Source organism: Stigmatopora argus, chromosome 19 (assembly GCF_051989625.1).
Source record: "Stigmatopora argus isolate UIUO_Sarg chromosome 19, RoL_Sarg_1.0, whole genome shotgun sequence".
Taxonomy (NCBI): Eukaryota; Metazoa; Chordata; class Actinopteri; order Syngnathiformes; family Syngnathidae; genus Stigmatopora; species Stigmatopora argus.
In genome coordinates, this window is record NC_135405.1 from 5,015,705 (window position 1) to 5,028,357 (window position 12,653).

Genomic DNA, 12,653 nt, shown 5'->3' on the forward strand with positions numbered 1-12,653 from the left:
GAGAGGTAAGTGATACGCTCGGGGGGGTGATGCGATGTATCCATAACGGCAGAATGCCAAATTACGAGTCCGAAACTATCACGTTTTGGGGGTTTTTGCCGAGAAAATGCACCTTATGGAGAAGCACTACCAATTTCGTCATACGCAGTTTCTGGGTGTAATGACAATTAGGCTTTTGTTGTTGATGACGACGACAGGGCCTATGTCCGATTATATTATATTATATTAAGTGGACAACAATCTGCTCATCCGGTCTTTCCGAGCATGTTCAATCCAGGTTTCGCCCACTGGAGGACACGCATTTCAGCATGGGAGGGAGGTTTTAGGATTAGATGTTTATTCTGAGCCATGTCGCCCATTCTTGGTCCTCTCTCTCTAGCAGATTAAAATTATTAGCCAAACAGACAGTTAATCCAAGAGCCGGGGGGCCGGCAAGCGATGTGGATTGGGGCAGGCTCTTCACAGGTTGGTGATTATCTGATTCCATTGCGAGGATTTGCCTTGCCTTTTTTGTCACACAAACATTACAAGAGGGCCGCTCTCACTGGCTGCCCACAAGGCTCTCCATGTGATTGTGTATTGGCCTGTTTGCTTAGAGATGTCAGACAGACTGAAGAAGCACACAGGAAGAGCAAATGACAGATGACTGCCAGGCCCGCAGCTTCTGAACACTATGTAGGATCCATATGCTTCCTTGGTATAAGCATCACTCAACATGTTTCATGACCAAAAGGCATATGTAAATACACAATGGTTGCACTGTGGTGATGAAAATACAATATTTTCAATTAAACATACTGTATATTTGTATCTTCACATCCATTTTTTTTATAAACAGGAGCACATTAACATCTAACTTCATCCCAGTAAAAAAAAATAGAGCTGTGCAGTAATGCTAATAAAATTACGGGTGTAATGTGTCAAAGTGGCGGCCCGGGGGCCAAATCTGGCCCGCCGCATCACTTTGTGTGGCCCGGGAAAGTAAATCATGAGTCCCGACTTTCTGTTTTAGGATCAAATTAAAATGAAGAGTATAGATGTATATTACATTTCCTGATTTTCCCCCTTTTAAATCAATAATTGTAATTTTTTTAATCCATTTTTTTCTGTTTTTAGTTCAAAAATCATTTTGTAAAATCTAAAACTATATAAAAAAGCTAAAATAAACATTGTTTTAGATCTATAAAAACGGAATATTCAGGGATTTTAATCCAGTTATTTTAATCAATTTCAAAAAAAAAAAAAAGTAAATATTGACCATAAATGATGGTTAGTTGAAAATGTCTTTGCAATGTATCACATTTTATGGGCAAAATGACTGTTTATGGCTTTGAATACACATGCATGGAGATTTTCTTTAAAAATAAACAAATGAAATAAATATATAAAAAAATGAAACAGGCATGAATGCAATGTTTATTGAACAAACTTAGTTTTAACCGAGGATGTGGGTAGATGTATGCATGTAGTAGTAAGAAAAAAACCTTTATTTTATATCACAACTGCCAAAAATGTGTCCAAAACAACTGTCAGATATAAGATTTTTTTTTTTACAAATTGATGGCCAGTGTAATATCCCAAAACTTTTACTTATATCCTTGTTTCCTTAATGTGATGTCCAATCTATAGATACACTTCAAATCAAAATAGACTACCTGCAATGAAATGTGCATCACGTTTGGATCACAGAAACATTATTTGAAGTTACTTGTAACCTTGCATTAACATTTATTGAGGGTTTAAAAACTGTACATGGTTATATATATGTAATTTCAAGTGTTTAAAGTGGTCTTCTTTGACCCGTTTCTATTGCTTTAAAGGTAAAATTGTGATCTCACTATTTATGATGCCCTTAATAATCCATGAATTAAGACTTTTACACTTTTTTCATGAGCATGACATATATGAACAACCAAAAATAAGGGGGGAAAAAATCTTCCCCTCCTAAATATGGCGTCCTAAGTGCTCAATCAAGTTGTCTGGTGTGTCCTATTGTTGAGTGCACTCAAGTGCCAGTCTAATCTAAGTGCTCATACACTAAAATACATTTGTCCTTCTCTATTTAAACATGTCAAGGCCTAATTCAGCAAATGAAGATGTCTTTTTGTGTGATATTTCTCAGTCTTTCTTCCTTCCCATGTCAATCAGTTCAAAGCCACATCTCAGTGCTGCTAGGTGCCATTTCTTCTCAATCAAAGGCCACAGAACTCCCACAATCAACAATGGAGGTGTTAATTAACATGCAACATTTGCATTCAAAAGACGTCCAATTTATTGGTTGTTCTCTTCCATTTGTGCAACAACACAACCTATTTTGCAGCCAAACACTTTGTGAAAGAATGCTTTAAAAATGAAATGTAAGTGTGAATTTTAGAGTGAAGGTATAGAAGCATATTGCAGTCACCTGAAAAATTAAACAAAAAGATCTGACCGTTTTTCAAAATAATGTATTTTTGGATTTGTTTTTTGAATTTTTCAAATCTCAGTTTTTTAAAAATAATTTATTATCTGAGTTGTTTTGTATATTTTTTTCTGCCGGCAGCCAGGTTGAGGGGAAAAAAAGAAAAAATAATAAAAATAATTAAATTTAAAAAAAAAACGAAAAAAATCACAAATTAATACAAAAAAAATAAGAAAAAACAAGCATAATTACTCAGAAAACCCATAGTTAAAAAATAGAAAATAGAAAAACTGATTTATTTCCCACAAATAATTAATTCTACGGAAGCGTATTGCAGTCACCTAAAATATACAAAAAAGATTTGATCGTTTTTCAAAATAATGTATTTTTGGATTTATTTTTTGAATGAATTATTTTTCCAAACTCGTCTTTTTTAATACCTAATTTATTATCTGGGTTGTTTTGATATTTTTCCGCTGTCAGCCACATTCAGGAAAAAAAACAATACAAAAAACTAATAAATAAAAAATAATACAAAAAAATGAAAAACAAAGAAAAAACAACATTCAAAATAATGCCTCAGAAAAAACATAGTTAAAAAATTATTCAAAAAAAACAACTCGAGAAATTAAATTACAAAAAAAAACCAAATAATTAATTCAAAGGACACTCCCAAAAATAAATTCATTTAAAAAAACGTTCAGGGTTTTTATTTTTTATTAAAGCTAAATGCATTACGCTACCGTACTACAAGTTTTTTTTTTTTAATAATTGAAATCTAAGGGTCCATTTTATTTTATTTTTTAGCAAAGGGTCTTTTCTTTTGCATATTATAAGCATACTCTCTTGTAAAACGCCCCCCTCGGAGCATAAGCCCAACAGAGTCAATATTGAACATGTTGTTGGTGGTCAGTGCAAATTCGTCATTATTATTCACATGCCTCCCGATCTATCTGAACGTCAAATATTTGACGAATCGCTCTAGTTTGCACAATAATGGCCCCTGAGCGACCGAGACAACCCACGCAATTGCTCAATAATCATTGATCGGTCTATCACAAGTGGAAAGCGCCAGACTAGACGAGTCGAAACCTATGAACAATTATTGCTCAACGACCCAGTCAAGTACACTAGCGTCTAATTGCATTTCAGCATGGCTCTACTTTAATCCCACTGTAGATTTAGACAAATAGGATCAGACATGATTAGATAGGACTCCGCATTGATATTTGCATTAACTTTTAATTATTTGACCCTACTGTTCTCAAAATCTTTTTATCTTGCGAAGAAAACGCACTACAGTGAAGACCGTTTACGGAAAATACAGTTAATAGTACATTCACAGCACCGTGGTTTAAAATAATACTCCTTATATGCGCTAGAGGGCGACATTGTTACACAATTTGTCAATGGAAGACGCCTGGCTGTTTGCTGCTTCTATGCCTAAAAAATAAGAATAAATACATATATTTGTTGATTACATCAGGTTTAAAAGAAAGAAAAAAATACATGAGTAATTCCTAAAAGGTAAAAAAAACTATTTAGTTTATCTGAGAAATGTAGTTTATGTCTAATAAATTTAACTCTAAATAATTTCAATAATTATATGGGTGTGTAAACTATTTGAACTTCTACTCTTCTTAATTTATTTGAAATGTGTACTTTCACAAACAGAAGGTTCCATTCTTGATCTCACTTTGCCTCCACACTCTACTTAATGTCTGTTAATCATTCATTTATGTACTTTGTGCTGCAATAAGTACTTTACTTCAAAAGCATGCGGTGTGATAAGACAGAGTATCGCAGAAAGGTTATATCTTGATCATTAACAAATCATTAACTCATATTCACATTGGCTTCCTAAGCATTTAAAGATGACTTTGATTTAAGGCCTTCCTAATCATTTCTCAACAGTTAAAAAAAGGCTTGATATAAGGCGACCCGCTGGAGCGAGTGGTTATCGCGTCAGCCTCACAGCTCTGGGGTCCTAGGTTCAAATCCAGGTCTGTCCACCTGTGTGGAGTTTGCATGTTCTACCCAGGGCCTGCGTGGGTTTCCTCTAGGTGCTCCGGTTTCCTCCCACATTCCATAAACATGCATGATAGTCTGATTGGACACTCTAAATTGCCCATAGGTATGGGTGTGAGAGTGCATGGTTGGTCTCCTTGTGCCCTGCGATTGGCTAGCCACCGATTCAGGGTGTCCCCTGCCTCTGGCCTGGAGTCAGCTGGGATAGCCTCCAGCACCCCCCGCGAACCTAATGAGAATAAAGCAGTTCAGAAAATGTGATGAGATGAGAGATACGGCACATAATAAGTAATCTTTTACTGACATGCATCTGATTAGACTGCAGGACTTTAAGTCATTTGCCCACAGCTTTGCTCAAACCTTATAGCTACATGACAACACAGTATTTTTATTTTTTTAAAAGAACAGGGACTTTTAAAATGCCAATTGCTATGCACCACACCAGCAGCAGCAGCAGCCTGACAGACAGGCCGCAGTTTCCATTCACCTTTTTTTGACAGCCCCCAGCATCAAAGCCCCCAAACCCGCACCCCACCAGCCCCATTCACCTCCCCACTGCCCCCTTCTTTTCCGCACAGCAGATGCTGCGATGGGCGCCATGACGGTGATCTGGGCTCTTGCCCGCAGAAGCAACCAAAGATGCTGTGAAGAGAGAGAGAGATCCCCTAAAACCACACCAAGATGGCGGAGTCTAAAGTTTCCTTTCTCAAAATAGAAACGTTAATTAAGCTTCTAAATCTTACATTTTGTTCATGTAACACTTAAAAAAAATGCACCACGTCTTAAAAACGATTTATTAAGGAATTATATTGAGTTGAAACGATTGCGTTTCATTTTGTTACTAGTCAAGATTGGCTTCCCAAAATGCAACGCGAGTTACCAACAAGCCCGTTGGACTTTTATTATCTTAAGCGAGGAAGATCTCTGGTAGCGGATCGCTACGCTGTATTAAGGCACAGAAGAGAAGAACGACCCGCGGGCGAAGCAAAAGGAGAAGAGGACAAGAGGGAGTTTGGGCTGCGTCCCGTGTTTTTGGAAGCCGCAAAACGCTCCTCTTTGACGTGACACGGGCTCCTGTGCAACCTTTTTTTTTTTCTTCAAAAAAAAGGACAAGAGCCACCCCTCGCATTTTAACGGTCAACTTACGGATCCTTCTTTTGAACTCTTTGAACAACCGTCGCGTGGAAGTGGGAAGGATCTAAGAATCTAGTTTGAGGACGGACAGTGGGATTTAAATAACATATCTAGTAGTGCTGCCTTGCGACAATAAGAGGATATTTTGAGGGCTTCATTACGAATAACATTGAAAGGGCCCGATTTAGCTTACGTTTGACAGACACGCCGACCACATGACAAGGGGACACTTTGAAGAGAATGGCGATGATGACATTTAGCAGTAAAGCGAAGAAACGTTCACTTCGCTAGCTAACGGGCTACTCGGCTAAGGTAGCTAGCTGCTAACTAAGCCTGTGTCGCCCTTTGCATTCCCGGAGCAGAGGAGGGGCACCGGGGCTTTGTAGCATTGCGGATCTGCCTCGCATATTTTGCTGGCTTCAAGCACGAATGAAGACTCCCGAATGTGCGCCATATCTAGTCAGGGGAAGCTGTTAAAACGCCACGAGAGCACAATTTTCCAGTTTTGTTCCATCGGGGAACGGCGTCCGATCCAACCGTCCTGGGGCAGCTAGGCTATGTTTCTGGGACTACTATACTTTTCTCTTTTCCCCTGCGGCGATCAGGAATGTTAACATGGGGAGCTGCTGCTGCACCCCATATAAATCCAAAATGTGGATTTCTGGGCAAAGATCATGAGTAGATCGACGATTCTGCGAGGTTTTCACAGCTGAAAGTTTGCAATTATTTTCGATACATAGTCATCGTGAGAGAACTTTTTCCTCTTGGCCGTTGGAATCATCACTACACTTTTGATCATTTTTTTTTACTTATCATTGAAGCCTTTTGAACTGTACAAGCATGTCGGGTGAGGTGCGTTTGAAGAAGCTGGAGAAGCTGATTTTGGACGGGCCCACCGGGTCGAATGGTCAGTGTCTTAGCGTGGAAGCCCTGCTGGATGTCCTGGTTTGTCTCTACGATGAGTGCAACAACTCTCCCCTCAGAAGGGAGAAGAATATCCTGGAGTTTTTGGATTGGGGTAAGCAGGAAGATCGTTTTATTATTGTGTTTTTTCCTCGTATTGTTCTTTTTTTTGGTAAGACGATAGGCTAATAACGTTGGTTGTGCACTGGCCCTCCCTTCTACATCACATTCCTTTTATAGTAGTCGTTGGGTTCAGCTGGCCTGCTGTTTTTTTTCTTCCTTAACACTAAATGCAAACTACTTGTGTGACCAGCATCTTAATTATGAAATGTGTTATGAGACTATACACATTGTTGTCAGGGGTTAATGACCAAGCCTAAAAATATATATCTGTGTAGAATGACATTTTAAATGATGACATGAAAAGAATCTCTCTAAAATTGACATTCTGAATAGTACAAAAGTCTACCAGAATGCAGTCTCACTTTTTTATTATAATTTTTGTCCGGTAAGTTTGGTCATTTCTCTTCTCTCATCTCATTTTCGGAACCGTTTTATCCTCACTAGGGTTGCGGGGGGTGCTGGAGCCTATCCCAGCTGACTTTGGGCCAGATGTGGGGGACACTGAATTGGTGGCTAGCCAATCGCAGGGCACAAGGAGACAAACAATCATTCATGCTCACACTCATACCTAGAGGCAATTTAATTTCCAATCAGCCTACCATGCATGTCTTTGGAATGTGGGAGGAAACCAGAGTACCTGGAGAAAACCCACCTAGGCCCGGGGAGAACATGCAAACTGCACACAGGTGGATCGACCTGCATTTGAACCCACGTCCCCCACTGTGAGGCCGACGCGCTAACCACTCAGCCGCCCTAAATAAAGGCAATTTTGACCCAAAATTTCAGTGGTCCTTAAATGACAGTAATAATGCTATAGACTAATCGAATATATTGTACTCATAAGAACATTTTGTAATAATAGGCAAACAATTTTGCCCAATTACATTCAGCAAATAAGATTTTTAAAGAGAAAATTGTTCACAAATCAAGTCGTATTACATTTTACAGTACGATTTTCATAATAGAAGAGGAATCTTTAGAGGTAAGAAAAAGCAGTAGTGTTCTCCTGTTATGAAAATATCAGGATTTTAATATAGTTGAGTTATTTCTACCAAGTGAGGATTTATTGCTATATCATGAGAAATGTAGAAATGTTTAGGGTGTCGTAGTTTAACTGTTAATGTAATAAAAAATGGCATCATGGTAGCCAGACAAGTGGGAGTGTGTAAAAGACAAATTCCGATGCTTTAGAGATTTTTCCCCTTCACAGGAGAGTGCAATGTCGAGCGTCCGTGTTAGCTAATTAATAACTCTGAGTATTGGTAGTCAGTATGTATTGCTGGTGCCTTATTCCATTAGTTTACTGAGTTAACAGTATTGAAAAAAATTACAATGACATTCATACACAGGCTGTTACTAGCCAAAACTGAAGACTTGTCAGTTGACCTGAAGACCAGTTGAATGAAGACATTCAGCAAGGTTTTATTTGCTAAACCCACAATATTCTCTAGGCTAAATGAAAGCTATAAACACCCAGACACTACTACTACTGTAGTAAAGGCAGTCAAGTCACATTTTTAATCACAACAAATGTCTCCAAGGGCTTCACTGGCCCACAGTTTACAAACAATAACTGCATCTACTTATCTGAAGATTCACTTAGTCATCTTCCATTAATGCTTATCCCCCAAAGGGTTGTGGCGCTGGTCATTTAAATACATTTGTGAATACGGTTTTTCAAGTCCAGAAATATATCTATAATATATTCTTCTCGTAGTTTGGAATCCACAAATATATCAGTCCGGTTTTTATTGGATCCACAATTTGAGCAACAATTTTCACAATTTTCAATCCACAAATACAGCCGCAAATTTCATGTGTGTAAATTTGTCATGATCATTTGTAAATACTCAGTTCTGCTTGGAAATTATTGAAGTGGCAATTGTGGTTGGTTGGACAAAGAGCATGCACACACGCTGGATAGTGTGAAAAGCTATGCATGTTTTTGCGCCCTTGTGACATGCGGAGTTTGGTTTGTGCATGGAGCTGGAATGTGAACAACTCACCTTTTTTAGCTAGCTGCCAGAGCATGCCTGCCCTACCCGGCCCTACATGTCTGGGAAAGCCCTAGAAGTGGGAAAAGTATGTGTCTACATTAGGGAATGTGGATTAATGACACACTAGAAAGTAATAAAAAAACAAGTTCCCTGTTTTTCTTGACCACATTTTAGCTCTATTGATGTTTAGAACACAGACAATAGTGATGGGATTTAAATGGTGATTCATTTAACTTGTAAGTTTTGTCTACCACACCCATTGCCATTTGTAAGACTTGTTTAAAGAAATTATTATTCATAGCTGACTGAATCTCTGGTAGTGGCTGCTTACTTTACCTACCAGATATCATATATGCAGTGGCTAGATGCATTGCGTCTTGCCATCCCTCTTTTGTTGCGAGTGAATTTCGACTATTTTGTTTTGACTCGCCGTTGTAAATGCCTCCTAAAAATTGACGTTTCTTGATAGGCTAAATGAGTAGCATCCAATTGCGGCATAAATGAATCTACACTGGCATTCTTTTGTACATAATTCAGCTGGTAGGAACAATTTTAATGTTAATGGACTCCATCATGCAGTCAAAATGGACACGCGTGAAGTGAATGCACTTCTCCTCTGGCGATGCAAGCGTGTTTTGGGGATCTGAATGCTGCAAATCTATAAAAATAAATTCTCGAGAGGTGAAGAGGTCCAAGGGGTAGCGGCTGGTCTCTCCGCCCAGCTTGCCGTGCTGCACATTATAGGGACCGTTCTTCACCCGGAAACGGTGCTGCTATCTTGACCACTGGTGCCCATGTGCCCTTGTTTGCATCTTCCGGGGTGCGAAACTGCAATTTTTTTGTGGACGAACACACACGGACTCCCAGGAATAAAAAAAATGAACCGGCATTATGATGGATTTACGTGAAGCTGGCATGACGATAGGATGTATTGAGCTACTTGGAAGGAGACTGATGATGTCGCTGCCATTGAATTTGGCAATCGTCTTGACACCGTCAAGACGACAACAGCAATATTTGCACAAGAAAAATTCCTCTCCAATCTGACGAAGAGGAGCTGGACTAAAGCTCCAATAACCTATTTTTTTCATTATTTAAATTAAGCGGAGAGGAACTATTTTCACGGAGTACAGTACTTAAAGTACTATATTTACTAGCATACAAGCCACTTTTGTTGGACAAAAACTGATGAGTGAATCGATGGCTTAGATGCGCATAAAAACACGACATGCATGAAACTGCAATTTGACGACGCCATGGCACGATGACGTCATGACGCAAGTGAATGCGGCCAATACGGTCATTTATTTCAAAATAGATAAACAGATAAAACGCTGAACTAAAGTAATGTTGACGTCTATGAATGAAATTAAAGAAAGAAACGTACGTATCTTACATAAAATGTGAAAAAACTCACGTTCGCGTCACTGCTCGCTCGGGCACAGCATCTTACCTAGGTCCCGGGGCAGCCATCTTACCTAGGGCGCTGCCGTCTAAACCTAATTAAACGTGCTCTGACTGGCCAGATGCGAGTAGCCTTGATTTTGAAATAAAACCAAATTCCATCATTTTTTCCTTCTATATCTTGTTCAAAAGTGACAACAATTGGCGTAATACGAACCATTGAAAGAATAGAGATATTTTTACATCAGAAGCAACATGGCTGCCACAGCAATCTTAAACTTCTGGTAAGAAAATTGTAATTTCTTTAATTAGAAAGCATCAGGTTCTCATCAAGATATACTTATTTCTTTTTTTCAAATTGAATAATTTGATATTTTGCATTTACAAAGACAGGCATATTAACTTCCTTATGATATTGACCCTAATAATGTGCTTTTGATTCATACAGTATCTCAGAAATACCACTTGCGATGATTTTTCTTAAGATTTTCCCTTCGAAGTAACACATTTGTACTCCCTATTAAAACCATAAATATGGAGGAGAAAATTGGGAATCGGGGGCGGCTTATATGCGAGAAATTGTAAAATTCTAAAATTTTAAGGCAATTTTTAACGATGCCGCTTATACGCGCGGGTGGCTTATATGCGAGTAAATACGGTATTAATTTTTTTCAATTTATAGATTATATTTAGATATTAATATAATAGTGTTTTCAAATGCCTGTAACTATGATATTTAATAAATTCACTTCTTGGTAATTGTACTTGTGTACTTGTATTTTCGTTTAGGCGTGAAAACACGTAGGATGGTATGTAGTAATAGGGGTGATCCTACTTTGCGGTTTTTCGATTATCGCGGCCATGTCTGGTCTACATTAACCACGATAAACACAGGATTAGTGTAGCTCACCCGGTCAAAAGCAAAGCCCATTTGCAATAAGAACTATATGCACTGTATTCGTTTCACAGTGTCCAATTTCTGATTTACCACTACAAAACAAATGTCACAGTGGTAGCCTATTAAAAGCAGACTACATCTGATAGATGGTATAAACATAGTTAAATCCTACATGCTGTTAACTGTTTCAAGATGGTTCGCACGAAACCCAATAATGTTCCAACTTTAGAACTATCTGCCTTTTGCAGAAGATTTTAGAATGCACAGCCGTTGTCAGGCTGACGTAGAAAGCCCCTGAAAGACTAGTCTTTTAGCATATGCACCTTTTTAAGGGATTTATCAGTGAGTTAGCATGTTTCTTCTTCATTCCATGAAAACAAACATTTAAATTGGGTGTGCTTTTCTTCTTGTTTGGTGACCTAATTCCACCTGAAATGGAGACCCCTGCATGACCTGAAGCCACAGGAGAAATGAAAATGGGAAAGCACACTGTATCCCTATTCCTTGTGTTTACTTCAACAGTTACTGTGTATGTAGAGCAGACCGTTGTAGTTTAGGCTTGTGCACCTTCTCATTCACCCACACTGCAGTTTATGAAGCTCAGCACTTGACTTGTATTTATGCACATTGTACTATTTCAATGTCACTATCCATTGGGTAATATAATCAACACATGATAGTCATCCATATCTATTAAATCAATTTGAATTCGTGGCCAGCTAATCGCAGCGCACAAGGAAACAGACAACCATTCACGCTCACAAATCATACCTAGAGGCAATTTAGTGTTCAACCAGCCTACCCTGCATGTTTTTGGCATGTGGGAGGAAACCGTAGTAGCCGGAGCAAGCCGTAGTACCTGAACAAAACCAACACAAGGATGGGAGAACATGCAAACTCCACACCTCGTGTGTGTATCCACTCACATACACAAGCAGTTGTTGGTTTGACTTGTAGCTCAGTTTCCTCGCTATAGCCATTTAAATTAATGTTATTAGTTCCATAGAGTAGGTGTTGTTAAATTCTACGTGAAGACCCTTTGGTTCCACCTCATCCAGAACAAAAAACCTTGTATGTTAGGCAATCCTCTCAGCCCATTGGCATCTTGTACTTTTTGGCCATTACGCTCCCACCAGCAAGCATGTGATTAGACCACTGTGAAGCTAATTCAGTAGTTGCGGATGAAAAACAAGGTTTATAAAATATTCACAGGCTCAATGAATTGGTTTTCTTGAATGGATTAAGATTACTTGTTCTGTTTTACAATGATCTTGGTATGGAACTAAAAAAATTAAGGATGCAGTCTCCTAACAGGACATCCTTACAACCGCTCGGCTTTTCTGATGTTTCCCGTCTGGTTGTCTGGTGGTGACGGTGGTCACATTAAACAGGAAGGAAGCACAAGAACTCATTGAGCTAGTTTGGACCAAGCATGTACATGATGTCATTCAAGGAAGTGAGACAGCTGTATTGCATTGTGTCATTGTGTGCTCACTTGTTTCCAACATTGTGGTAGTGTTGACAAGTGGTCATTTCCTTGCAAGTGAATTCATCTTGCATATAAATATATACTCATGTCTCATTTGTGTTTTTTGTTGTGAAGTTGAAAAGTTTTGGTCTTTTAGAAAATGTTTAACAGCACTTTGGAGTTATCCTGGTTCTTGATTAATTTAGTGGCTTGCAAAAAATCACTAAACTATGCAGTTTAGTAAACTGTATCTTTCCTCTACCCTTTACCATTGTGTTCCACTGTGAAACACCTGGA

The 12,653-nt window shown here is 38.6% G+C and overlaps 1 protein-coding gene across 6 annotated transcripts in view; it reads left to right on the forward strand.

Annotated features, from left to right (window-relative positions):
* Positions 1-5,326: 5,326 nt before the first annotated feature.
* cdc42bpab (CDC42 binding protein kinase alpha (DMPK-like) b) overlaps positions 5,327-12,653 on the forward strand; it is a 70,207-nt gene continuing 62,880 nt past the window's right edge. For all 6 annotated transcript variants that reach the window (XM_077586436.1, XM_077586438.1, XM_077586437.1 and 3 more), the window contains exon 1: positions 5,327-6,581. In XM_077586436.1, coding sequence (XP_077442562.1) covers positions 6,404-6,581 — 178 coding nt within the window. In that variant the 5' untranslated portion in view covers positions 5,327-6,403. The remainder of the gene's footprint in view (positions 6,582-12,653) is intronic.